Source organism: Recurvomyces mirabilis (genome assembly GCF_035927965.1).
Source record: "Recurvomyces mirabilis strain CCFEE 5264 chromosome Unknown scaffold_16, whole genome shotgun sequence".
In the NCBI taxonomy this organism is placed as follows: Eukaryota; Fungi; Ascomycota; class Dothideomycetes; order Mycosphaerellales; family Teratosphaeriaceae; genus Recurvomyces; species Recurvomyces mirabilis.
The window spans coordinates 205,993-231,179 of NW_027041950.1; the positions used below are offsets into that span (position 1 = coordinate 205,993).

General features: G+C 52.9%; 15 protein-coding genes and 1 non-coding gene across 16 annotated transcripts; 8 read left to right on the top strand and 8 right to left on the bottom strand.

Annotated features, from left to right (window-relative positions):
• Positions 1 to 277: 277 nt before the first annotated feature.
• On the bottom strand, positions 278 to 1,185 carry LTS14_006332 (uncharacterized protein; the record flags this gene model as incomplete). The annotated part of the gene is made up of 4 exons (XM_064839029.1): positions 278 to 459; positions 481 to 889; positions 943 to 1,073; positions 1,134 to 1,185. The coding sequence occupies 4 exons, from the start codon at positions 1,183 to 1,185 to the stop codon at positions 278 to 280; spliced, it is 774 nt and encodes a 257-aa protein (XP_064693277.1).
• Positions 1,186 to 1,712: 527 nt separating this feature from the next.
• On the top strand, positions 1,713 to 2,248 carry CSE4 (centromeric DNA-binding histone H3-like protein cse4; the record flags this gene model as incomplete). Its single annotated transcript, XM_064839030.1, has 2 exons — positions 1,713 to 1,973; positions 2,030 to 2,248. 2 exons carry the CDS (start codon positions 1,713 to 1,715, stop codon positions 2,246 to 2,248), a joined length of 480 nt encoding a protein of 159 aa, XP_064693278.1.
• Positions 2,249 to 2,664: 416 nt separating this feature from the next.
• LTS14_006334 lies at positions 2,665 to 2,746 on the bottom strand. Its single transcript has one exon. It is a non-coding gene; the product is annotated as a tRNA-Gly (tRNA).
• Positions 2,747 to 3,051: 305 nt separating this feature from the next.
• On the top strand, positions 3,052 to 5,292 carry LTS14_006335 (uncharacterized protein; the record flags this gene model as incomplete). Its single annotated transcript, XM_064839031.1, has 1 exon — positions 3,052 to 5,292. One exon carries the CDS (start codon positions 3,052 to 3,054, stop codon positions 5,290 to 5,292), a length of 2,241 nt encoding a protein of 746 aa, XP_064693279.1.
• Positions 5,293 to 5,356: 64 nt separating this feature from the next.
• ale1 (Lysophospholipid acyltransferase) lies at positions 5,357 to 7,097 on the bottom strand (the record flags this gene model as incomplete). The annotated part of the gene is made up of 2 exons (XM_064839032.1): positions 5,357 to 5,856; positions 5,912 to 7,097. 2 exons carry the CDS (start codon positions 7,095 to 7,097, stop codon positions 5,357 to 5,359), a joined length of 1,686 nt encoding a protein of 561 aa, XP_064693280.1.
• A 547-nt stretch (positions 7,098 to 7,644) lies between these two features.
• Positions 7,645 to 9,511, bottom strand: SNF3_2 (Plasma membrane low glucose sensor; the record flags this gene model as incomplete). Its single annotated transcript, XM_064839033.1, has 6 exons — positions 7,645 to 7,848; positions 7,907 to 8,094; positions 8,146 to 8,408; positions 8,459 to 8,538; positions 8,591 to 8,962; positions 9,020 to 9,511. 6 exons carry the CDS (start codon positions 9,509 to 9,511, stop codon positions 7,645 to 7,647), a joined length of 1,599 nt encoding a protein of 532 aa, XP_064693281.1.
• A 905-nt stretch (positions 9,512 to 10,416) lies between these two features.
• RPS1 (ribosomal 40S subunit protein S1B) lies at positions 10,417 to 11,318 on the top strand (the record flags this gene model as incomplete). The annotated part of the gene is made up of 3 exons (XM_064839034.1): positions 10,417 to 10,538; positions 10,607 to 11,108; positions 11,169 to 11,318. 3 exons carry the CDS (start codon positions 10,417 to 10,419, stop codon positions 11,316 to 11,318), a joined length of 774 nt encoding a protein of 257 aa, XP_064693282.1.
• Positions 11,319 to 11,781: 463 nt separating this feature from the next.
• Positions 11,782 to 12,654, top strand: HAM1 (nucleoside triphosphate pyrophosphohydrolase ham1; the record flags this gene model as incomplete). Its single annotated transcript, XM_064839035.1, has 5 exons — positions 11,782 to 11,955; positions 12,028 to 12,101; positions 12,212 to 12,356; positions 12,425 to 12,461; positions 12,527 to 12,654. The coding sequence occupies 5 exons, from the start codon at positions 11,782 to 11,784 to the stop codon at positions 12,652 to 12,654; spliced, it is 558 nt and encodes a 185-aa protein (XP_064693283.1).
• Positions 12,655 to 12,696: 42 nt separating this feature from the next.
• On the bottom strand, positions 12,697 to 13,308 carry FAP7 (factor activating pos9; the record flags this gene model as incomplete). Its single annotated transcript, XM_064839036.1, has 1 exon — positions 12,697 to 13,308. The coding sequence occupies one exon, from the start codon at positions 13,306 to 13,308 to the stop codon at positions 12,697 to 12,699; it is 612 nt and encodes a 203-aa protein (XP_064693284.1).
• A 236-nt stretch (positions 13,309 to 13,544) lies between these two features.
• Positions 13,545 to 14,608, top strand: LTS14_006341 (uncharacterized protein; the record flags this gene model as incomplete). Its single annotated transcript, XM_064839037.1, has 3 exons — positions 13,545 to 13,780; positions 13,843 to 14,510; positions 14,577 to 14,608. The coding sequence occupies 3 exons, from the start codon at positions 13,545 to 13,547 to the stop codon at positions 14,606 to 14,608; spliced, it is 936 nt and encodes a 311-aa protein (XP_064693285.1).
• Positions 14,609 to 14,719: 111 nt separating this feature from the next.
• Positions 14,720 to 16,890, bottom strand: AMO1 (peroxisomal copper amine oxidase; the record flags this gene model as incomplete). The annotated part of the gene is made up of 2 exons (XM_064839038.1): positions 14,720 to 15,111; positions 15,186 to 16,890. The coding sequence occupies 2 exons, from the start codon at positions 16,888 to 16,890 to the stop codon at positions 14,720 to 14,722; spliced, it is 2,097 nt and encodes a 698-aa protein (XP_064693286.1).
• A 1,651-nt stretch (positions 16,891 to 18,541) lies between these two features.
• LTS14_006343 (uncharacterized protein) lies at positions 18,542 to 20,035 on the bottom strand (the record flags this gene model as incomplete). Its single annotated transcript, XM_064839039.1, has 2 exons — positions 18,542 to 19,840; positions 19,892 to 20,035. The coding sequence occupies 2 exons, from the start codon at positions 20,033 to 20,035 to the stop codon at positions 18,542 to 18,544; spliced, it is 1,443 nt and encodes a 480-aa protein (XP_064693287.1).
• Positions 20,036 to 20,169: 134 nt separating this feature from the next.
• Positions 20,170 to 20,985, top strand: LTS14_006344 (uncharacterized protein; the record flags this gene model as incomplete). The annotated part of the gene is made up of 2 exons (XM_064839040.1): positions 20,170 to 20,436; positions 20,464 to 20,985. The coding sequence occupies 2 exons, from the start codon at positions 20,170 to 20,172 to the stop codon at positions 20,983 to 20,985; spliced, it is 789 nt and encodes a 262-aa protein (XP_064693288.1).
• A 330-nt stretch (positions 20,986 to 21,315) lies between these two features.
• LTS14_006345 (uncharacterized protein) lies at positions 21,316 to 21,939 on the top strand (the record flags this gene model as incomplete). The annotated part of the gene is made up of 3 exons (XM_064839041.1): positions 21,316 to 21,527; positions 21,587 to 21,608; positions 21,661 to 21,939. The coding sequence occupies 3 exons, from the start codon at positions 21,316 to 21,318 to the stop codon at positions 21,937 to 21,939; spliced, it is 513 nt and encodes a 170-aa protein (XP_064693289.1).
• A 225-nt stretch (positions 21,940 to 22,164) lies between these two features.
• On the top strand, positions 22,165 to 23,161 carry LTS14_006346 (uncharacterized protein; the record flags this gene model as incomplete). Its single annotated transcript, XM_064839042.1, has 2 exons — positions 22,165 to 22,194; positions 22,256 to 23,161. The coding sequence occupies 2 exons, from the start codon at positions 22,165 to 22,167 to the stop codon at positions 23,159 to 23,161; spliced, it is 936 nt and encodes a 311-aa protein (XP_064693290.1).
• A 59-nt stretch (positions 23,162 to 23,220) lies between these two features.
• mrpl7 (54S ribosomal protein L7, mitochondrial) lies at positions 23,221 to 24,381 on the bottom strand (the record flags this gene model as incomplete). The annotated part of the gene is made up of 3 exons (XM_064839043.1): positions 23,221 to 23,344; positions 23,395 to 24,081; positions 24,140 to 24,381. The coding sequence occupies 3 exons, from the start codon at positions 24,379 to 24,381 to the stop codon at positions 23,221 to 23,223; spliced, it is 1,053 nt and encodes a 350-aa protein (XP_064693291.1).
• Between the last annotated feature and the right edge of the window lie 806 nt (positions 24,382 to 25,187).

Sequence of the window (25,187 nt, forward strand, 5' to 3'; positions counted from 1 at the left end):
TGGAAGTCGGAATGGGTGGCGGTAGTCCGAAGATTTTATAGGCTTTGTTGTAGTGGGTCTTGGCGCAACTCAGTAGCTGTGATCAGGCGAATGTGCTGACAAGCTCAAGAACCACCTTTTCGCACTGTTATGATTGCTTTGTGTGATGGAGGCTTTGCATGTATGCTAAAGCTTGATTACCTATGACATTAGCATCTGTTGGTCAGCAACGTTATTCGGCGCTTGACCACGGAATGCATGCAATAGGCTGGTCATTGAGAAACTCTATCTTCGTTCACTATCTCACATCTGCTACCGCAGGAGCTGCTATGTCTCTGTTGAGACCTGCGGCGTGAATATCTGTGTCTACAGGTGCAGCCAGCGCTCCACGCTCGAACAACCTGATCCACCACTGGGGCGGGTCGAGTGGCCTGTGGCCGTTGTGCGTCGACGGGTAGATGTCGTTGAAGAAGTACCACACTAAACATGTTAGTAACATACCTCCAACGTCACTCGCAATCATATGCTCACCATGCCCAACCACAATCCCACATAACTCATCCTTCGGCCAGTGTCCATGCAGCACAACATTGAAAGCGATCAACACCCACGGCAACCACGGCGCCTTGAAGGTCAACAGACCGAGGAAGCTGAGTCTTGTGTCCGGATTCCGTCTACTCCAGATATACACTAATGTGGAGCTGAGGGTTGTGCCGAGGAAGGCTTGGTTGGACAAAGGAGCGATTGTGAGGAGAGATATGATGGCATAGGCCATGAGCCAGGCGAAGTGGGCGACGCTGGCGGCGGATTCTTCGAGCATGCGGGCGTAACGTTGGATGAAGAAGATGTGGAAGAGGAGATTAAGGGAGAGCGGGCCGAAGTAGATGAAGGTGGAGAGGAGGCGCCAGTACTGTGCAGATATATCAGTATGTGGTGTTGTATTGGTAGGTTGCTGCGACATACCTGCTGCTTATTGAAGACGGCTCGGAAGCTGTAAAAGAGTTGGAAGGGTGTGAGGATCTGGCATTGGACGAGGACGCCGGTGATGACGGTGGCAGTTGTCCAGACTCGTGTGACTATTGGCATCTCGAAGACTGTAGACGTTATATTAGTATCGTGCCTTGTTTGTGCCTCGCAGATGGGATACTGCTTACACCATTGTTCGAGCGGCATCCCTTCGCCGCCCCCACCAAGCATGGCCGCCATCTTGCTGTTGTTGTCCCAGGTGCTGTAAAGGATGTAACGTATATTTGAAATCGGTATCCGAAGTGTTCGAGGTTAGCGAGAATTGAGTGTTCGGTGAAGTAGATGTTGCCCTTAAAGTCAAGTCGTTGCCAGCTGTATCTAATCAGCCGGCCGGCCATGTGCAATCACGTCACGCTAGAACTAGTCCAGACCCTGCGGCTCAATCGGGCAGTCGCTTTTGTGGGGTGCAGCGGGATCGCCCGTGTCGATGTTTACCATGCATCAACAGACGAGTCGCGATACGACAGCGAGTATCACAGACTTGACGAAGGGCTACGCCGTTGGTATCCCGCTCCGAAGATCGGTGGTCTTTCACGACAGATTCTACCGCCCACGCGACCAGCACACGAGCATTTCCGGTCACGATCGCGATCCCATTCACCACTACGACCATTCACGTGCGAATGCAGTCTTAGAGATTCAAGAGAGCGCTTTGGAAGGCATCTAAGCTTGGGTCTACAAGTCAACCCTAGAGCAGGAGTACAACCATGGCGCGAACACAAGTATCCGGCACAGCGCGTCGAGGAGGACGGCCAAGCATGGGCGGAAAACGAGCACCGGGCAGTAGACTGAGTGGTGGACGGAATAGTCTGGGAGGGAAAGCGCCTAGACGAAGCGGTGCATCAACAGCAGTCAGTCCAGGACGCAAGAAGCCGCGATATAAACCAGGCACAGTCGCACTACGGGAAATCAGGAAATATCAGAGGAGTACTGAGTTGCTCATGGCCAAGCTGCCCTTCTCGCGACTGGTGAGTCTGAATGATCTTGCGATTGGAAGCGAGCCGGGATTGCTAACAACACGTAGGTCCGAGAGATATCGTTAAACATGGCACCCGTGAGCTCGGAAGTCACCCGGTGGCAGTCGCAGGCGATACAAGCACTACAAGAAGCTGCAGAGGCCTTCCTAATACACCTTTTCGAGGATACGAATCTGTGTGCCATCCATGCGAAGCGGGTGACGATTATGCAGAAGGATATTCAGCTTGCGAGACGGATACGAGGGGCGTGGGGTGGATTGGGGTGAAGAAGTGCATTTGGCCTGATGGCTTTGAGTATGTGTGGCTTTTGTTGAATGATTTTACAAAGCGTAGGCGCCTGGTGTTAGTTTCCCGTGGCTTGGACTCTTCGTATTTGCAGATCCTTGGATATATCAGAATGTCACACTTACCCTGACTGTACGGCTTGAGCAAAACCTGGTTTTGTGGACATAAATCGTCCCAATAAGCGAGGAGATGATCAGGATTGTACCCATTGCTGCTCTTTGCCAGAGTTTGCTTCCACACAATCTCGTTTCCAGAGGAAGAAAGGCTAGGTGCCTCATATGTCGCCAATGGATCGACGGAGGGAGAAGATGGGCGAGAGGTATGCGGGAAAAGAACATCTATTAGCTAGCCTTCGCATTACAGTCTTGGAAATGCCAAAAAAGCAGAGTATACGGTGTGCGCCGGCCGAGACTCGAACTCGGTCCTCGAGCAGAGACATCCGATGGGAAGCTCGAATTCTACCCTTAAACTACCGGCGCCATGCTGATTAATCATGGAGAAGAACTTGTATTAACCTATATTGCTTCTTTTGTTCTGCCCGAGGTCCTGCCGGTCTGTCAGTTGGCACGGTTATGTCGGCCGAGCTGCTCGGATTTGGCCACATTCACTACTTCTCTTCTGAATCAACGACACTTCGAGCGTGTACAGGTTGACATGCCTCAATGCCGACCCCGGCATCACAGTCCATGCAGGGTTCTTACTCGGATCGATAGGGTACTGGTCCCGACGACAGGACCGGCACGAGAGCTCTACAAGACGTCAAATCATCGTATCGCCAAACGCAATGTCAACCACACGCCCACGCTCGCCAGACACGGCATCTGGCGGCGACCGCAAACGACGACGAAAAGTCTTGTCATGCTACGACTGCCGGCGACGCAAGCTGCAATGTGATCGTGTCATGCCTGCCTGTGGCAGATGTACGAAAGCCGGGCAAGCATCAAACTGTCTTTATCTTGACGAGCCTGGTGAGGGATCGATCGATGCCGGACCGAACAATGGCCCCTTCGACTCTCATCTCAGTAGGCCACCTCAGGCCCCCTCAACAGTAGCCTCTAGCGATGCTCTGGCACGTCTAGAGTTCCAGGAGAAACGCATCAAGCAACTTGAAGCTGCTCTTGCCCAGACAGGCTATACGCAGTCACTAGATTCCTTGCAGCGGATGCGAGCTACAAAATTACCTCTGACGCCGGAGTCAGTCATGGGCCGTGGCGACCAGGCCGCAGGAAATGTAGTCGATCGTGAGACGATGATGCTTCGAGGTGGGTCTTTCAAGACACATTTTCACGGTATCACGCATACAGGATCGCTTATCGCGCTGATACCTGAGCTCAATTTGTTCACGCGAGAAGCATTTGAGAAGTTTCCAGCTCTTGCTCGTATACGTCAGGATATGCATGCGCTTGAGGACCGAACGGAATATGCGGGCTCGAGTTCTCGTCAGACTAGTGAAGATGCTTTGAAGGCCTTAGTACCACCTAGAAGTGATACCGATCAGCTCTTACGCCTATACTTCGACAGCTACGGCCACATCTATCACATCCTCCATCTTCCATCGTTCTGGAGACAATATGAGGAGTTGTGGACAGACCCTACTAACGCCCCAGCACATTTTGTGGCTATCGTACTGCTCATTACAGCAGCAGCGCAATGTCTATCACCACAACAACCGTGGCTGTACACCGCCAACAGTTCCACCGCGCGCGAGAAAGCTGTTACATGCATACAAGCATGCGATGATTGGCTACAGACACAAAGCCAGAAACATGTAAAGGCTGCCGATTTCCAGATTCGCTTCCTATTGTTGCTCGCTAAGTCTGTTTCTGCCTGGAAGTTCAAACGTACCTGGACCGATGCAGGTACACTTCTGCGATTCTGCATGGGTGCAGGACTGCACCGGAATCCAGACCTGATTCGTAAGCCTACTTCGGCGCTCGACAAAGAGCTGAGGCGACGAATCTGGGCTGCGCTCATTGAATTTGACCTTCAGACTTCCTTTGATCGCGGCATGCTTGCTGGACAATGGCCACTTCAAGCTGACACAACACCACCCAGCAACATCGACGACGATGACTTGAGGCCGGAAAGTGAGCACCTGCCTCGCAAACTACCGGCCTCAGACTTCACATCAGCTTCCTATCTATCCCTCGCGAGCGACTCCATAATGCTGCGGCACGGACTGAACACGACTTTGAACAATATCAGGCAAAGCCTTTCTTTCGATGACGTGAAGCATTACACTGAAGAGATTGAAGCACAGCTATCAGCCATACCAGACTGGCTAGGCAAATCAGCCGAGATTCCAAAAGCACTCCTGTCTCTTAACCTTCGCCAATACCTACTAGAATTACACGGCCGCCAGCTTCGACAGTCAGAGAATGTGGTCGAACGCAGCTTTTCTCGTATGATTCTGGTTGACAATGCGACCCGCATCATCGACACACTACGCAGCGTTAGCGATGGAGGCTCACATGCACTCCAGCTAATGTGCAGTCATCACCTACGAGCCGCACTCTCAATCTGCCATGTAGCCACTTCCACCGATATCCAAGCACATAGTGCAATCGGCCAAATCATCGAGCATCATGCGGACAGGGTGATGCAAGAAGCCATCCAACTACTGACAGAAAAGGTTATCCGATTCGGCCGAGAACAACGCCAACTCTGGGTTGCTCTAGCAGCCCACGGGTTCTGGAAGTCCAAGAAAGATCCGTCCCAACGAGCAGTATACATGCAAGAAGCTGTTGATAAGATTACTAGGCCATACTACAAAATTATGGCTAGCCAGGAGGATGCGCCTACTAAACTTGGTACCGGTGTAACCGGTAAGGAGTCTCAAGGTGTGCTGGAATATATGCCACCTGTTGGTGCTAGTGGCGGTGGGGTAGTAGTCGACGGTTTGGAGGATGCGCTGCCAATGTTTGATCTTGAGGAGATCGAGGCGTGGACTTTTGAGAACTTTTTCGGACCAGAGGAGCTGCAGCAGGGTTTCTTGGACCCTTCTTATGCGACCACAGGGACATGAGTAGGCAGGAATCTGTGACACGTTGTGGACCGATACCAATCGTTGACTTTTGTCCCTTGCATACTCACTGCACCTTCCGCATGCCTTCAGTCTGCTTGTGCAAAGTATCCTCGACCGCCTTCCTCAAATCTCCACCCTCTGGCCCCGGCTTATTACCTCTCCGGTGCTTAACCTCAACCATGATCTCATCAACCATCTCATCGAACTCCCTACCAGGCTCACTAGGCACACCAAGAGTCGCACCCTGCATCGACTCGGTGCTCTCTGTCCTAGCCAACTTCGGCTTGCCTGCGGCACCGGTACGCTCCTTGACTTTCTTTTGCAGCCAGGCCTTGCCGGGCGAGGCGAGGAAAGCAGAGCACAGTGCTACTCCGATGGGAACGTAGAAGTAGACTCTTGACCAGACGGCAAGACTGTCGTGGATGGACAACAGAAGGAAAGGTGCCGTGACGAAGGAGAAGGTCAACTGTGTGACGAACCAGGTGAAGACATCGTAATAGCGTTTTCGAGGTAGAGGCTTTCCGTCAGGAGTCAAGAAGAAGGGGCGGAGGAGGCGTCGTGAGTCTAATGGATCTTGTCAGCTCAACTCGTGTGCGAGAGTGATATTGTGCACACTTACTCTTCGCCACGTTCTGGACAAAGCTCGCCAGCACGAATGTCAAGTAGTACCCAGGTTGAAAGCCATGCCAGAAAGCGCTAGTCACAAACGTAGCCATGCTCGCTCGAAATCCTGGCTTCTTGCCCTTTGGGGTTACACGTAGGTACATGTAATTCCTGAGCCAGTGGTTCGTGTTCAGATTCCAGTTCCCTAGGTAAGCATGCGTATTCTGCGCGAGCTCTACACCGGCAGGCTTGACATTGATCAGACGATCCCAATTTGGTTTGCCGGTCTTGGGATCCAGACCTTTGTATCCTATGCCTGCTAATGTACAGGCTCCATCTGTGAGATTCCATACGCCATAATATTTCATGCGAGTGGCGAAACTCATCATGTGGAGGTAGAAAATCCGCCAGCCTAGATTCAGAGACTCGTAACGTGGCCCCAGTACCATGTCAGAGCTGAAATAGTTCTGGCATTGGAGGAAGACGACGATCCATATTATTCCTTGCGCCATCTTCCACATTGCAGGTGTAGCACTTCTAGGGATCTTGCGTTTCTTGCGAGTTGGTGGAGCTTTCAGGGGATCAGTGCCTGGTGGGAGATCGAACATACTAGTGTTCAGCCAACGATGGTAGTCCACGAAATCGAAAGCTGGCCCGATCATAAGAGATGGGAAGAAAGCAACAAAGCCAGCATAGTCCAGCGGTGCAGGAAGTTCGGTCAGCATTCTATCCTTTTGTTCATCCGTGAGATCCGCAGGCTTCTGTTTCCCGTCCCAGACATTCCAGCAGAAAGCCGAGAGCTTCATAACCATGACCATCTGCGCCCCCGTAATATCAACACGACTCGGCGACCCCGTCATTTGCCTGTAGACATGACTGATGGACATGTGACCCATCAAGAACACGAAGCCGATCCATGGCATGTATGGTCCTTGAACGTATTTGGCAATAGCGTATGTCCCGACGGCATCGAACACAACTAAGAGCAGGCCAGACCAGAGATCAAAGAGCCCGACCAGGTAGAAGAGGGCGACCGCGATGATGAAGACATTCTTGAGCCAGGGTTTGCTGTCTGGTAGGCGCTTGAGTACGCCGGCCAATGGGTACGAAATTAGGAAGAGTGAGAGCAGCTTGACCTCATCTCTAGAGGCTCCAAGGAGATTCGACACATAATCAAAGGGTCCGTTGATGTAGGGTAACATCTTAGCGGAGGAGCGTTCCAGAAAGACGCTAAAGTGCGCTCAGGAAAGATTTATCAAAGGACCATATACATGAGTGTTGTGAGAAATATGCTAGTCTTCGTTGTTTGTCAAAGTGGCACGAAGTTGCTACGAAATCAGTCGCCTCGGCATTTGTACGTCATCCTGCATGAAGCTTCTTCGCGAGCCATTGCACTCTAGCGGTACATACTTCTCAACAGATGTAGGGAGAGATCATGGTATTCTGGCTAGAGGTAGCACACAATGCATATACTCTCATTCAGCCTCTGCGCAGAACATTACACCAACCCGCTGGCCAAGATTCATCGTCCAATTGCCAGGTCCATATCCTACTCGTCTTGTTGGTCGTCTCTTGCTTATCCAATTCCTGGAACGGTGAACCGACAGTGTGCTTCAGAGATATACGAGAGCTTTGGCCTACAAATTGACTTCGGCAATAAAAGCTCAGTACCTATCGCGAGAGTATTGCACTTCTCTAACCCTGGATGGATCCATATGGCTCAGCAACGATCACCGATCGAGACCAAGCTTACATCGCACGCCCTCCATCGTAAGACTGATCCACATGACCAGTGCTAGCCTTCCTATCCACAACATCGGTAATGCTCATCGACCTACCATCCTCACCCTTCTCACCAACCTCGGTGAAGCTGATAGTAGGCGTGAAAGTCTTGCTCTTCCATGCCTGGCTGATCACGGCGTAAAGTTCGTCGACTTGCTCGAGAGCCAAACCCTGGGAAAGCGTTAGTCATGTTCCATTTACTACTTATCGCTTGTCTGCGTCTCCTTACTTTGGTCTCGTAGATGAGCATCCACACGAAGAAGATACAGATGAAGCAGAACGAGCCCCAGACGAAGAAAACTCGCGAGCCGAGATTTGCGTAGCCTGCACCGCCGTCGTTGACCATATATGGTGTTGCGTAGGCGATTGCGAAGTTCAACAACCAGTTGGTGGCGGTGGTCATAGACAGACATTTTGCTATGGCGAATCAGCATGTATCATGAATCACTCGAGCACATGGAGACTCACCTCGAACTTTGAGCGGGAAGAGCTCTCCCGTGACCACCCAAGCAACAGGACCCCATGAACTGGCGAAGAAGAAGATATAGATGCAGACGAATGCGATAGCGACCCGTTGAGCCGCGAGGTCGGTGGTGCCTGCTACAGTACCCGTGATGGCGACGATGAACTGGCAGATAGCCATACCGATGGCACCCATGAGGAGGAGATTCCGGCGACCCATCTTTTCGACAAGGTAGAGACCAGGGAATGTAGAGATGACGTTGACGGAGCTGTTCATAGTCAGCATTGTCCATAAGACGGATCTGTACGAAAAGCTCACTTCGTGATTACAGAGATGATGAAAGGGTTGTTGAAGCCGGCTCGCTGAAAGTAGGCGGTACCGTAGTAAAAGATGAAGTTCTGCTCGAAGTCAGCACTGTACAAGTCTCGATAGTATGGAGGCACAACATACCACACCAGTCAGCTGCTGAAGTCCTTGCAGCAAGCATCCAGTCAAAAGTCGTTTCCCAACTGTACCCTTGAAGCAGTCCAGGTACGATGCCTTAGACAGGCTAGCCTCATACCTATGGTTGGCGGTGATCTCGGACAACTCTTCAACGAGAGAGGGGTGGTCAACATCGAGGCGGCGAAGTGTGGAAAGCGCCTTGGCAGCTTTCTCGTGCTTGTCTTGCTTTATTAGGAATCTGGGAGTTTCCGGGAGCACAAGCATGCCGAAGACGATAATCAGGGACCACGCGAACTGCACGGCAACGGGGATGCGGTAAGAGCCACTGTCGAGGCGATTCTGGGTACCGTAGTTCACGCATGCTGCGAGGAAGAGACCCTGTGTCCATCTGTCAGCTTCATCCATCCCAAAGAAAAGATTTCATTGAGTACTTACGATGGTGATGGCCAGCTGATATGATCCTACAATAGTACCGCGGATCCACTTAGGCGCAGTCTCGCTCTGATAAAGCGGGATCATAGCAGAGACGAGACCTACACCCAGACCCGCGAAGAAGCGACCAGCGATAAACATGGGCTGCGCAGTCGAAGCTGTCTGCAGAATAACCCCCAAATTGAAGACGATACCGCAAGACAGTATCAGCCCCATTTTTCTGCCAAGGTTGTCTGCCACAGGCGCGGCGAGCAGAGCGCCGAAGAAGGTGCCGGCAGACAGGATGGACACGATGAGGGACTCTTCGGCTGGGGTGATCGAGTCGCGGCCGTTTGTGGCGAATTGTGTTTGCCAGTATTCCATGCCCAGGATGCCTCCGATTGTGCCTGTGTCGTAGCCGAAGAGCACACCTCCGAAGGCCACGAAGAGGCCGATCATGATGGCGGGCCATGCGGCGCCTGCGACATCGTCGGGCTTCTTCAAAGCGAGACCCATGATTGCGGTGATTCTGTGCTGTAGTTAAATCAAGGTGTCCTACGGAGTGAAGGAGGAATAAAACGTCATGATAAGGTACTGCGCCTACCTACTTATACAAGCGTGTCGAATGCTATACTGGCATAGCCACGCGAGTGAATCTCCATACCAAGGCCGTGGAGATGTGGTAACACGGTTCAAGAAGAGTCTGGAGTTTATCTTGGCGTCTGTGCTCTGCGAAATGCACGATCATGTGGCTCGCGAGCTCACGTCAACATAAAGCTAAACTTCCGAGCCCAAGAGGCTCCAGCCGCTTCTTCGGCGGCATGGCGATCGAGGCTTTGAACAGAGGTGGAGGGGCTGTTGTGGTATGCCCAGGCGCTGCCACGGTACGGGTCATGGCGCCTAGCCTTGGTAGTGTGGAGAGTACGCCATGGTGGCAAGAAAGATCATGTCGCCGGGAAGTAAAGACGTGGAGAGTGTTTGGGTCGGACCGATTGATGGGAATGTGGTAATGTCTGGCAGTTCGTATTGTAGCACCCGATATGAAGCCCGAATTGCTGCAGGTAATGAAAGCGGTGGAAGTGAGAGTGCATAGACTACGTGATGTCTTTCAAGCCAAGTCGTATGTTGTGTTGTAGCCATCAGTAGGGGTGATCGCCAGTCATGAACACCGTAACTCAATTAGCGGGTTTGTACAACACGAGCGATATAGAGGCGTGGCTGTTGTGATGCAAGATGGAGATTCTGAGGTTGCTTCATAAATTTGAATGCCTGAGGCCATCATATCTCTCAGCTACTGCCAAGACCGCACCTGTGAGGAAACTCCAAATCTGCGCTAACGAATTCGCAGAAGCGGGCGCTTGAACACACGACATTGCCGCCATCACCACAATCGTCTACCTCTCCTACACACATACGCAATCATGGCGGTAGGAAAGAACAAGCGGTTGTCAAAGGGCAAGAAGGGCTTGAAGAAGAGGACGGATCCATTCGCGCGCAAAGACTGGTTCTCGCTCAAGGCGCCCTCCACCTTCAACATCCGCGAGTACGTTTTGCAGCAGAAGCAGAAGAGAGGCAGTAGGGATACCTGTATACTAACAGAGCTACCCACAGTGTCGGCAAGACCCTCGTGAACCGCACAACCGGTCTCATCAACGCCAACGACCGCCTCAAAGGCCGTATCTTCGAAGTCTCCCTCGCCGACCTCCAGAAAGACGAGGACCACGCCTTCCGCAAAGTCAAGCTCCGCATCGACGAAGTCCAAGGCAAGAACTGTCTGACCAACTTCCACGGCCTCGACTTCACCTCGGACAAACTCCGTTCGCTGGTCCGCAAATGGCAGTCCCTGATCGAGGCCAACGTCGTGGTCAAGACGACGGATGATTACCTCCTCCGTCTTTTCTGCATCGCCTTCACCAAGCGACGGCCGAATCAGATCAAGAAGACCACCTATGCGCGCAGCTCGCAGATCAGGCAGATCAGGAAGAAGATGACGGATATCATGTCCCGGGAGGCGTCGGCGTGCACACTGAGCCAGTTGACTACGAAGCTCATTCCCGAGGTCATTGGGCGTGAGATTGAGAAGAGTACACAGGGTATCTACCCACTTCAGAACGTATGTTCCACCACCAATCTATACACAGATATACCATCGTAAGCTAATATGATATAACAGGTCCACGTCCGCAAAGTCAAGCTCCTCAAGCAGCCCAAGTTCGATCTCGGCAACTTGCTCTCGCTCCACGGCGAGTCGTCTACCGATGATGCTGGCCAGAAGGTCGACAACAAGGACTTCAAGGAGCCGGCGCCATTGGAGAGCGTGTAAGCGGGCCGTATGAGAATAAGGGCGGTGATCATGGCTCGAAGTATAGTCAGCAGCAGAGGGTTATGATTGCGGCATGGAGGCGTTGTTACGGTGCTACATATAGCCGCAACGTCACGGGCGCTGCATTGCTCTTCATAGTCATAAGCTTGCAAAAACGTTTGAAAGCACTTACCTTCAATCATGTCTTGCATGTGGCCTCCATGTGCCTGTGTTTATTGAAACTCGCCATAGTGGAATTAGGTGTACAGTCGAGTCATACTGTCAGTGAGACCTCCTTCGAGACACCGCATGTACTCCTCCAAATCTGAGCATCTCATCAGTGACGTCCATCTCCAGAAAGTCGACTTCGTCCTGTCACCTCATGTCATTGCCACTTCTATAAAACTCTGGATACATCACAACCTTTGATTACCGAATTGACTATACTCTCGAGACAGCACCTTGTCACATTAAGCGTCCCACAATGGCGCCCAAAGAACTCAACTTCATCACAGGCAACAAGAACAAACTCGCCGAAGTCCAAGTCATTCTCTCCTCCACCCCTGTCAAGCTGCAGTCACAGAGTATTGATTTACCGGAATTACAAGGCACGATTGAGGAGATTTCGAATGATAAGGCGAGGAGGGCTGCTGAGGTGGTATGTACAAGCCCTAATCAGGATGGAAGGATGTGGGAGGGAGGTGCTGATCTGTTCTATGAGGGGGAATAGGTTCAAGGGCCAGTGCTGGTGGAGGATACATGCCTCTGCTTCAACGCCTTTGATGAGTTGCCTGGGCCTTATGTGTATGTCCTTTTCGCTAGACTATGCTATCTAACTGCCCTCCCTCTCTCCGCCAACCACGTCTCCTCTTCCTATACGACTCAAAAGTGTTCTGGCTAATGATCTCACGCAGGAAATGGTTCCTGAAGGCACTGGGGGTGCAGCAGTTCCATAGACTTCTCGCCGGCTTCGACGACAAGTCCGCTCAGGCCGTTTGCACATTCGCGTACTGCGAGGGTCCGGGCCATGAACCTATTATTTTCCAGGGTCGGACTGATGTCAGTCAACCTCGTGGCCCCCAGGCCTCCTGCACGTCCGGGAGCCATAGAAGCTGACGCACTCGTAGGGTAAAATCGTGGCTGCGCGAGGACCGACTGATTTCGGTATGTCATTGTCATTTGATGACCGACTCGAGCTTGCAGTGCATCAAAGACTGACGACTCTGCAGGCTGGGATGCATGTTTTGAGTACGAGGGCCAGACGTATGCGGAGATGGCGAAGGAGCAGAAGAATAAGATTTCGCATCGGGGTCGGGCGTTGGCGAAGCTAACGGAATGGTTGAAGCACGAGGTGTAGACTTGGCTTCCATGGCTGCACTTCGTCCCTTTTAGCGCTCACTTAACCGTGCAAGAACATGGGATTATCCTCATCCTTCGCACTACCTTTTCCACCTTGCGCCTCAACCTCACCCTCCTTCCCATGATCCTTCCTCCAATTCTTGATCCACCCCTCAATCCTCTCCACATTCCCATCCACATCCCCGGTCCCCTCACTCCTCAACTCCACCACCTGCTCCTCCGGATACGCATCCCGCGCCTCCTGCAGCAACACCTCCATGATCTCACAATCCATATTCTCCTGCAGCTTCTTCTCCCCATACCCCCTCTTCTTCAACCGATCATACAGAACCTGGTTATCGCACCGGATCACGCAGACCAGGTCGATGAGACTAGGTGGGAAGAGGTCGCAGGCGTGCCAGTCGATGATTTGGCCGCCTTCTTCTAGGTCGTTTTCTATGCAGTCGAGGAGGCGGTCTTCATCGACGATTTTGGTGTTAGGGTCTTCCGGGTCGGTGCTGCTTTCGCCGATGTTGTGTTTTTTGACCACGTCGTTTATGTCGAGGTGGTGGAGGCCCGTGGAGGAGGCGAGTTGTTGGCAGTGGGTTGTTTTGCCCACGCCTGGCGTGCCTGTGATGATGATGTTGGGGTCGGTGCGGAGCATTGCTGGCATTTTGAGAGGGAGAAGGTGTGTATAGCGTCTGGTTGAGTGGAGTATGGGTTGTTGGACTCTGAAGCTGCGTAAGAAGAGTCTGGGTAGCATGAAGGTGTGTGACGTAGATTGTGCTGCGAAGCTTGGACTGTGAGACGATTTTGGGGCTTGCGATCAGCCCTACAGTACGAGCTTCTCCGTGATTCAATGTTGATATTTCAATAATAATGTCTGCTCAGCAAAGGCCTGCATAGATCATGTTCACGCGGAGAGTGACATCTTGCGCGAATCATGCCTTGATCATCTCACAAAGAGCGGCATGCTTGCCCAACATTGCTCGCGCATTCTCCACCACCCAACTACCCAACGGCATCACAATCGCCTACGACCTCCATGACCCTCCCCAGCACTCACATACCCGTCACAATGCTCCTCCTATCATCTTCATGCACGGCTTGTTCGGGAGCAAGAAGAACAACAGGAGCATGAGTAAGTACGCTCCCATACCATATCCCCTCTCCAACCTCACCACCGCCCACTAATACGACCGTCCAGAGTCTTTGCCCGCGAGCTGAACCGTCCCGTCTACGCCATCGACCTACGGAACCATGGCGACTCCTCGCACGACCCCAGACACGACTACACCGCCATGGCCGAGGACGTCGAAGCCTTCCTCCAGCAGAACAATCTAAAGAACACAACCCTAATAGGCCACTCCATGGGCGCCAAAACCGCCATGACAATCGCCCTCCGCCGTCGCGTCCCCATCTCCAACCTCATCCCCGTCGACAACGCCCCCATAGACGCAGCTCTCAAATCCGACTTCGGAAAGTACATCCAGGGTATGCGCCGCATCGCCGACACCCCAAACATAACCCGGCAATCCGACGCCGACAAGATCCTCGCCGACTACGAAGACGCGCTCCCGATCCGACAATTCCTCCTCACAAATCTCGTCCGTGATCCCGAGACTGGGACCCAGAAATGGCGGATCCCTATCAAGACGCTCGCGGCTGCAATGGACAAGATGGCTGATTTCCCTTTCAAAGACCCAGAGGATGCGCGGTTCGAGGGCCCGACGTTGTTTGTGAGGGGCACGAAGAGCCATTATGTGGCAGATGAGATGTTGCCGATTATTGGGCGGTTCTTTCCTAAATTCGAGGTGAGGGATGTGGAGAGTGGGCACTGGGTTATTAGTGAGAAGCCGGAGGACTTTAGGAGAGGTGAGTACGATCGATGTGACTGATTGTGATTTTCTTGAAGAGGTTGATGTGCTAATGTGATGGCAGCTGTGGTGGACTTCTTGCAAGACAAGGACTGAAAGATGGACATGATCGAACGTCATATTCTCCTTTGGCTAGTGAATCAAGAAAGAGCACACTCCTGCTTGTACAATCAAACCTGTAAACCGTCATCAACAGCAACGAAATGCTCAATTACATCCACAATCCCCACTCCCCCCCTTCTCCCCGACCTTCCCCCCAAAAGCCAACCGACTCAAATTATCCACTATCCCCCTAATCCCCGTCTTGCCCTCTGCAATCTGACTTGGCGTACTAGAGTAACTGGGCGGGACATCCATGCAGGGATTCTGCGTGAAGAAGTTGCGGGGGCGCAGCAGGACCGTCATGGGCTCGGCGGGCATGACGGGGTAGTCCTCGGGGGAGGGGAAATGGGTTAGCCCGAAGGTGTGCCAGAGGACGACGTCGGTGTTGTCGAGGCTGGCGGTGGGGTTGGCGGCGATCCAGGCTGGGAGGCCCGCCGAGGGTTCGCCGGAGGTTTGGGGGACGTGGCGGCCGGCGGGGTGGAGTTGTTCGTCGTCGTCTGCAAGGGTTGTTAGTGGCGTGTGTGTGTGCGGGTGTGGATAGCCACCAGGTGCAGGATGGCTGTGGACTTACACTTAGTGACATGCACGGCATGCCTAGCGAACCCCGCCCGTTTCCACACCAGCGACCCTTCCTTCGGCAGCAGCGGAGGTACTTCCCTACTCACCAGCTTATACGAGACAGGCTTCTTGCTATACGGATTCAATTTATTCGTGTTGGCCATCTCCCACGTCCGACTCGTACTCCCATCGTAATCACTCATCCCCGTAGCCATGGTATCCAACTTCGTCTTCTTAGCATAAAAAGCATTCCCGTAGAAATTCTCCTCGCTGCCGACGGGTGCTTCCCCAGCTACGGCATCGACTTGGAAGATCGTATTGGCTTGGCCGTCGATGTTGGGGTCCACGCGGAGACAGAACAAGTGTTGGTGGTTGTGAGCGTTGACGCCGGGGTAGACTTCCGTCCCCCACGGCGCGGCGGATTCGCCGGGGTACATGGCGTAGGTGTTTAGGATGCCCGTCAGTTTGATCTCGAGCTGGATCGTGCCGTCTTGGTGCAGGATCCAGTAGACGCAGTATTCGTAGTTGGCGGCGGTGAAGACGTGGGAGATGAGGAGTTTGCGGGCGCGGGTGACGGTGCAGGACTCGTCGCGGAAGTCGGTGTGTTTGAAGAGGATCCCGGCGTCCTCTTCGTGGATGCAGATGGCGTTTTTGATCGTTTGGGGGTCGCCGGCGCGGTTGACGAAGGCGGCGTCCATGTAGTGGATCGCTCCCTTGCAGTCGCAGCCGAGGGCGAGGGAGTTGGTCATGTAGCCGCCGCCGTACTCGCCTAGATCGAAGGCATGTTTGCGTTGGTGAGGTCGTTCGGGGTTGCCGTACGGGACGACCATTTCTGCTAGGGACATCCGCCAGAAGACCGGGCGTACATTGCCTTTGTCGTTGAAAGTTATGTTGGACAAAACAATGCCCTCGCGGTAGTTGAAGCCGATGTGGACGCTCCAGTTCTGCCATTTGAGCGTGCGGCCGTCGATTGAGAAGGAGACACCTTCAGGTTGGGTGATGTTGATTGGCTTTATGTCTTTGCGGAAACCGCCCTCCTTTTCGATGGCTTCGGCGTGGTAGTTGATTGGTGGTGCTTGGTTGAGTTGTCGACGCACTTTGGGAATGTCGATGTGGACGATCTCTTGGGTGTCGCTGTTGTAGATGGGGCAGAAGTCGAGGGGGTATGTGTACTGGCAGTCGTCTGGGTGGGGACGGTAGTACATTAGTGCTTGCTGGAGTCGGACACCAGAGCCGAAACGCTCGTCGAACCCGATGGTCCATGGGTCGCAGTAGACTTTGTGCATGTCTGATTCTGGGATGCCTAGGATGCCGCATTGCTCGATGACTTTGGCGTCCTTTCTCACGACGGACTCTACAATCTGGAGGTCTTCCATTGTGATGAGCGGTTGTACGCCCTCTGTGAGTTCCCACTGCACGATTCTGCCTTCGTTGAGATCGACAAGGCCATCGTACACTTTGCTGCCTCGACCAATAGCTACGACATCCGCTACTCGACGGGGCTTTGGTGCAGTGTCGGGCGACGACTGCCATTTCAGCATGTCCTCTTTCCGTGGTTCCCATAACGTTACGGCGTTGAAAAAGAGGTCTGCATGCTCCTTGCGGACAATCGCGACAGCTGCAGCAATCTCATCAGTGCTCAATGGATCGAATGGGTGGTGTTGTGCGACCTGGCCGGTCAGATGAGAGGCCATCTGCTGAAGGCGTTCGAGGACCATGGTCTCGATTCTGTCTGGGTTCGGCCTGTGTGGTATGGATCGAGACGAAAGAATACACGAGACCGACCGTGGTGTTGTACTTACATCACCTACATACCTATACAAACGTCCAGAGCTCTACTGCATGTATTTATTGCTGCCCCGCCGTTGTCGCATATGATGGTCGTTTCCGAGAGCTCGACGCGTGCCCGATAAGCCACTTCGATAAGGATTTCGCGCCGAGGATGATTTTACCGAATCGGGCAATTGGCGGAGTTCCAGACGACTTTTGAGCCTCTCCAGTCGTGTCTGCCGCGTTCTGAAGACTCATCTCAATGGCAATACGATGATATAAGCGCATAGACTTGCCCTTTACGTGTCTCATAAGCACTCTACGACTCTCTGAGTCCGTCAGGATATCTCTGCTTTCGAATGAAGGAGTGTCCATAGGTATGTCGTGCGCTAGATAGACGCTTCGTTCATTTCAGTAGACACTCTGCTTTAGAACGGTTGAGTGTGCGTATGAGTGCTGGAGGCCTGCCCAGTCGAACTACGGCAACGGCCAGTAAGCAGATTTCCGGCCCTTGAGCGACCGCTATCTTTCCATCTAGCTTGTGTTTTGATCAAGCCCGTATATTGGTAGGTCATCGTCAGCGCGACGTTGTGACACTTTATCAATCCTGAAGAAGCTGAACGCGATCAGTGCAAACGCTGCAAGGGCGCCAAACTGAGTCCACGTACTTGATGGCAGGGAAGCACTGTAGACTGGTCAAGACCCGAGATATCGAGCAGCGATGTAAAGTGTCCATTAGCATCAGACAGTTTCGCGGAGCATCATTTAGCACCATCTAGAGTAGGTTAGAATACGGTAGGGTAGTATTGAATTTGATCAGCCGATCTGCTCAGCACATGGGACTCACGCACGGCTGCTCGATCAAGAGGTAGAATCGTACGGCCTACCGCCATGTTATATGAAATGGCCATTACATGGACCATAACTATCTCGTAAGCCGTCTCCATTTAGAAATCCTGCATGTCAACATTCGAACGCGCCTCCGGAAGTCTCATGGAGGTTAGGCAAGGAACGTGATGCGGTACAGTACTTGACGGTCGTTATACCATTTTATTGTCGTGGCTGCAGGCATTGACCTGTTCACTTTTGCTGCGAATGCAACAATGATGTATGAAGTGCTTTCGGTTCCTATTGTCCCTGCACACACTGCCGGCGTTCTGAGTCGAAAGTCGTCGTCACGACGACATCCGACGACAATTACTGGTGATCATCCTAGTCGCTCTCTCTATGTAAGAGTCATCGTGGACAACTGCTGATAGCAGCAACAACGACGGCGACGACAATGACGAGTCTCATCCAAGCTACGCACAAGACGTGACCTTTGCTAGATCTGCAGCTAATAGCGCCTTCTCACGATGCTGGAAACTCGTCCGACGATCAAACGGCTTCACATCCCTGTCCAGCGACACAAAACTGACCACGACTTCGATATCGCTCCTCGACGACGTTCTTTGATAACAATATCGACAGAACACTCTGCGACCAGACCCGTCAGCGACCACGCTAGAGAGAGCCTGACACTACCGTCATGGATGTCACTGTTCGAAGCGTGGACTGCAATTGTCAATAAACGATGATGATATACAGACTATAGAGCATCTACAACTTCGCCTTGCTATGCTGCCTATCAAGCTGCAGCACATCCCTCTTCTCGATCCCATAACTCCTCGCCATCTCCTCCGACTTCTTCTTCTGCCACTCAATCTTCTGATGCATAAACTTGCCCTTCTTGTTCTCGTTCCTCCCTAGCTGAATAAGATGGACCTCGTCAGGACCATCGACGATGCGCATCGTCCGGCCATGCGCCCACATGTTGGCCAAAGGTGTATCTTGACAGACACCCGCGCCACCGTATGCCTGGATAGCACGGTCGATGACCTTGAGTGCCATGTCAGGAACAAGCACCTTGGCCTCTGCGATCTCCTTGAGAGCGAACTTGGCGTCCTTGGAGTCGATCATGATGGCAGCATTGAGGACTTGCAGACGCGAAGCATCAATCTCGACTCTGCTGCGGGCAGCACGCTCGAGCATGACTCCGTGCTCATGTAGTTGCTTGCCGAACGGCTTCTTCCTCGGGTCGTTCATGCGGGCCAAGAAGTACTCGAGCGCCTTCTCGGCAGCACCAATAGAGCGCATAGCGTGGTGGATACGGCCTGGGCCAAGACGACCCTGGATGACCTCGAAGCCACGGCCTTCACCTAGACAGATGCTGCTGGTAGGTACGCGAACGTTGTCAAAGACAAGGTGCCCGTGACCATGTGGTGCGTCGTCGAAGCCGTATACTGAGAGCATGCGCTTGATTGTGATACCAGGAGTCTCAGCGGGGACGAAGATGACGGACTGTTGCTTGTAGGGGCTCGAGTTGTTTGGATCACTCTTGCCCATGACGATGTAGATCTTGCAGCGAGGGTCACCAGCACCAGATGACCACCATTTTGAGCCATTGAGCACATATTCGTTACCTTCCTTCTTGATCGAAAGCTCGATATTGGTAGCATCTGAGCTGGCAACGTCCGGCTCTGTCATCAGGAAAGCTGATCGAATCTTGCCAGCCAACAACGGCTTGAGCCACTTGTCCTTCTGCTCTTGGGTGCCGTACTTTGCGAACACCTCCATATTACCAGTGTCCGGCGCAGCACAGTTGGTAGCCTCGGAGGCAATATGGCTCTTGCCAAGGTGCTCTGCCATTAGACCGTACTCCAGATTACTGAAACCTGCGCCCTCCTTGAAGTGATTCTTGGGCAGGAACATGTTCCATAGTCCAAGCTCCTGTGCTCGCTTCTTGAGGTCCTCCAGAATTGGTGGGTGAGCAGAGAAGCGGTTCACGACGCCCTCGCCGACCTGCTGGGCGTAGATGCTGTCGGCTGGGATACATTCCTCCTCGACGAACTTCTCGACCTGTTGACAACTATCAGCGTAGTCCCAGCTATACCATCATCCCATACGTACAATGTCCAAGGTCTTCTTCGCCCTGTCGCTGACGAATGGTCGAGCAATGATTGGGATCCTCTCACTAGCTCTGGGCTGCTGCTCGCCCTGTGTACCGCCCAGGAGCAACTCCTCCGATGCCTCGATCTTGTATGGTACCGACATGATGGGCAGCTAGATCTCAAGGAGAGTGTTACAGGGTAAAGTGTGAGATGGATTAGAAGCAACGACCTACAGCAATATTTAGAAAGAGTTCACCGAGCATCTACATCTCCCCACACCATGTCGCCGAAGTCAAGATGATGGCCGAGGTAGAGTTGACGGAGCAGGAGTCCGTGCTTGTCACGCTAGCATGGGAAAGTACCTCGCTCACCTCGGAGGACAAACATGGCCATCACATAATCATGTCGCTCCTTGGACTGCCCGCAGAGCTTCGAAATGCGATCTACCAGTACCTGGACGAGCTTCAGCCTGGACGGCATGAGACTGTGGCTCCCAATGTGAAGCTCACCCCACGCATCTGCCGAGCAAGTCGATGGCTAAGACAAGAGACATTACCTCTATATGTAGGCAACTGCCACTTCACAATCCAGGGTGATGAAGACTGCTACCCTGAAGGCGATCGCATCTCGCTATGGCTAGAGACGCTGGGTGATGCCATCAAACATGTCTGCAGCTTCCAGATCAGCCGCCACTGGAACATCAGCCAGCCAACTCGATATCAAGGCCATGTAGGCTTCTATCTACGATTGGAATTGATCGGCCATGTGTGGCAGCTGAGAGGCGGCACTTATCCTGTGGTGAAAGACAGAAGTGGAATGCGTATGGAGAGCGTTGAGCTGCTGCAGTATGCTGTTCGCGAGAATGTGCTTGGATTTCTGAACGGTCGGGAAAGGCAACAGCTTCATCAACTTGATATTCGGTATATCGCTGCCGCTATGGAGATAGTGGCTTTGCACCCAGTCTCCACATTTGATCTCCAGCAAAGCGAGGCGGGACGGCAAGGTCGCAGGCGCATCTGGTCTAACATGGAGGAAGCCTTGATGGCCCTTCGGTCACACGAAGCTACTGACGTCGAGGCTGTTACGAGACCGCAATTCTTTACGCCCTACTGATACTAGTAGAGGGCTAATTCGCCCTCTCTAGAACGGCGTTCCTTAGACAATCGTCTGGTCTAGAATGACAAGGCTTGGCGATGGAGCAGAGAACCAAGCAGCATCTTCTAGTGCATGGAACGTATGCTTCAGCTCACTCACTGCTGGGGAGACGGATCGTAGGCTTCCGTATCAAGCGCGTGTAGATAACAGATACATGTAATCACGGGACGCTATTGAAGCCCACTCGTATCGTGGAGCCCGATCTCGGCATGCCGAATGTCTCCAATCAATTCGTATTCCATGCGCTACCGAACCAAGTAGTATATGCTTTCGTAGAAAAGTACGAGTATGGCAGAAGACACAGACGCCCGACCAAGCTGGTCGATCAAAGTCGAACAGAAAAGGAAAGCTCGAGATGATGCTCTGAAACCCTTCTTGAATCAGCAAGCGGGTGACAAGGACGACGCCATCACGAAGATAGTGGATGTTGTTGAGCTCGCCAGCAAGGTCGCACAAGGCGAATTCACCACGACAGAAGTTGTCGAGGCATACATACGCAAGTATGAAACATCTGATGAGCTTGACAACCCCCGGCGCAAGAAATTGACGTTTCTCATAGAGCAGTCAAAGCACATCAGAAGGTCAACAACCCAGTTTTTCCATCAGCCGATACACAACTGACCGTCTGTCCAGACGAACTGTATAACAGAAGTCCTATTCAAGGATGCTCTACAACAGGCTCATCAGCTCGACGCTCATTATGCCGAACACAAACGTCCCATTGGACCTTTTCACGGCGTGGTCATGACACTCAAGGATCAATTCGACGTCAAAGGTCACGATACTACATTAGCCTACGTTGGACGAGTGGGCCAACCCGCTACGGAAGATGCTTTGATCGTGTCGATCTTGAAGGGAGCCGGGGTGGTGTTTATTGCTAAGAGTAATTTGCCGCAGAGTATCATGTGGTGAGTCTTTGATCAATGGAGATGGATTCAGAGTCGAATGGGGTTGGTTGACAAGCATACACCTAGGTGTGAAACCGAAAATCCTCTCTTCGGCCGCACAGATCATCCTCTCGATCCTTCCTTGACGCCAGGAGGGTCTACAGGGGGTGAGGCTGCTCTGCTCGCGCAGCAGGCATCGCTCGTGGGTTGGGGCACGGATATAGGAGGTAGTGTCCGCATACCCTCTCACATGACGGGTCTCTACGCCTTCAAGCCTAGCGTAAGTTCTTCATCACTCCACCACTCACATACTCCAGCCCCCTACTGACGCTCATATCAAGAGTGGCCGCCTCCCCTACCTCGGCGTCCCAGTCTCAACAGAAGGCCAAGAACACATTCCCTCCGTCGTAGGACCCATGGCAAGGAGTCTCAACTCGATCCACAGCGTCGTCAAAACCATCATCGAAACCTCCCCTTGGACCCAAGAGCCACGCGTCCTCCCCATACCCTGGCGCGAACCAGAATACCGCGCCGCCCAATCCCGACCACTAGTCATCGGCCTCCTAGCAGACGACGGCGTCGTCAAGATCCATCCACCCCTCGAACGCGTCCTACTTGAAGCAGCCGGGAAACTTTCAGCCGCGGGCCACGAGATCGTGCAATGGGATGCTAGCGATCATCAGGATTGCATCAAGATAATGGACCAGTACTACACGGCGGATGGATGTGAGGATATCCTTCGCGAGGTGGCGAAGGGAGGCGAGCCGTTGGTCCCGCATGTTCAGGCGCTTGTGGAGCGAGCTCCGGCGATTTCGGTTTATGAGTACTGGCAGCTGAACCGACAGAAGCAGGCGGCGCAGAGAGCTTACTTGGACAAATGGAGGGCATTCAAGTCGCCGAAGTCTGGACGACCAGTGGATGTCTTGTTGACTCCGACGATGCCGCATTCCGCCGTGCCGCATAGAAGTTGTAAGTGGGTTGGATACACTAAAATTTGGAACTTCCTGGATTACACTGCCTGTGTCCTACCCTTTGGCAAGGTGGACAAGAGTGTTGATGTGAGCAAGACCGCTCCTGCCGTTCGCGAGTATGTGGGCAGGAATGAGCTCGATCGGTGGAATTGGGCGTTATATGATGCCGAGAAGATGGACGGCCTACCATTGAGTGTGCAGATTGTGGGCCAGAAGCTGGAAGAGGAGAAAGTGCTTGGCGTTGCGAATGTGGTTGAAGACATTCTTCGAAGGTAGTGCCTGCTTCGTACAGCGGCCTTATATACAGTATAGTACAGTAGAATAAATCGTGGCCACTAGTTGATCAATTTGCCGTAGAAGGGAATGCCGATCTGTGAGAGCAGCACCCGAGCGTCTTGTTCGTTGGTCGCAGAGGTGTGGACTATGATGTGGCAACCTGGGATCATCCTAGGTGGATACCTGTGTTGTATTAGCTTTTATCCTTTATTTGCTGATGTGCGTGGACATACATGTCGTAGTTGACCTCAATTTCTGGAAACAACGTCATGTCCTCCGGTCGCAGTCCAAGAGCAATGTCTCCAGAACTGTCGCCAGAGCTTCCCTTCACGCCCGGCCAGTCCTTGATCTTAGGCAAGACCACGTCCACGAGCTTGCTCAGGAAGTGGTACATAGTCTCGCCACGCAGGTCGCACGTCAAGCTCAAATGCTGGCCGGCACGAATGCCGAAGCCTGCCACACTGCGCTTTGCTGCATGCGACTCTGCGCGCATATTTGTGATGGCCTGCAACACCATGCCCGCGACGTGGAGATACGCGCCATCGTCAATCGCGCCTTTGACCATGGTATGTACGGTCACACGCTCTAATTGTGGAACGTTCTGGAACGTGATCGGCTTTCGTAGCAGCTTCAGCACGTCACCACCTCTGGGGCCTCGCAGAGGTCTGTTCTTGTAGTATGGCGAGTCGCCAACCCAGGGTCGTAATCGGTCGCCTTTCTTCGGCGCTTCGTAGCCGGGAGGATGATGTTGGTAAGCCATGACCATGTAATCTGATGCGAGCGTATCATGGTAGGTCTGTTCTAGACGAGGCAGAGAGAACGGGCCTGCCTCGAACTCCCGCGACGCTGGATCTGATGGCTTCAGGGGTTGATGTGGGTGCAATGGTCCGCGGTAGTATCGAGGTGATCGGAACTGGTATCTGGTGAGAGGTCAGTAGAAGCTACCTTCTTCAACACGCGTGCCTTCCTATTCCATACCGGCTGGGTGGCAGTTTCCTTCCTCGCTTTCTTGCCACTCCGGCTGGATCGAATCTTCCTATATCTTGTCCACCTTCATTCTGACCCTCGGAGAAGTCTGATGTCTCCATTCCTTGTGTCTCCTGACCAGTCTCGACATTCGTGCTCGCGTGCCGGCATTGCGCAGCCCAGACATGTTGCAGTGGACTTGGTCGTGCGCTGAACCTCTTCAAGAAGGCACTGGTGACCTCTTGTACCGCCATTGTCGCAATCGTGATGTTAGATAGGTTGATGGGAACAACAATGATATACCACACTAGCACATACTGTACAGATGATTGACTTCTGCGGCCGCTCGGAGGAGATCTAAAGTTATCTCGGCCATCTCGGACCCTGATGCTGACTTTCGCCAAGACCAAGCTGCATTTCTTATCAGCCGCCATTGGTCATTGGGCGACGAGCCCCTCCACGTCAAGCCACATGGCATTGAACGGTAGCTTTAAAGCTCCACCTCGTCTTTCGATATGCTGTCTAGACCACGATATTGCAGCAGCCGCGTGGGAGGCAAACCTCGACATGGAGACGGCTGATAGCTGGAAATCGTAGTCGACACCTGTCTGGATCTCTTGGCTCCATCACGCGGCGGCCGGGTAGAGGCAGCAATATTCCGGCTCAGCTATAGCAGCAGCAGCGTTCCGCTCGTGTGCCTTCATGGAGACGAGGCAGGCACCACGGTAGACACACAGTAACAACAGCATGAGCAACAAGAGCGGTGTCACTCGCTTCCTCAGTCGAAGAGAGAAGAAGCCACCACAGGCACACAAAAAAGTACGCTGCCCTCATCTTCGTATTTACTACCTACCATCCCCAGCCATGCATTCCACGCTGTCTCTTATGACTTGGCGATCGCGTGCACGACGCAGAGGTGGCTCTGCTAGCCGTCGATCCAAATCGATTCCGACTTTGCCAGATTTGAATAAGAGCGAGCGGATGCCGTTGCTAGCGGAAACGTGTGACGACGACAACCTACCCGTTAGCACCTCGTCCAGTCCTGCTTCTGAGAGTAAAC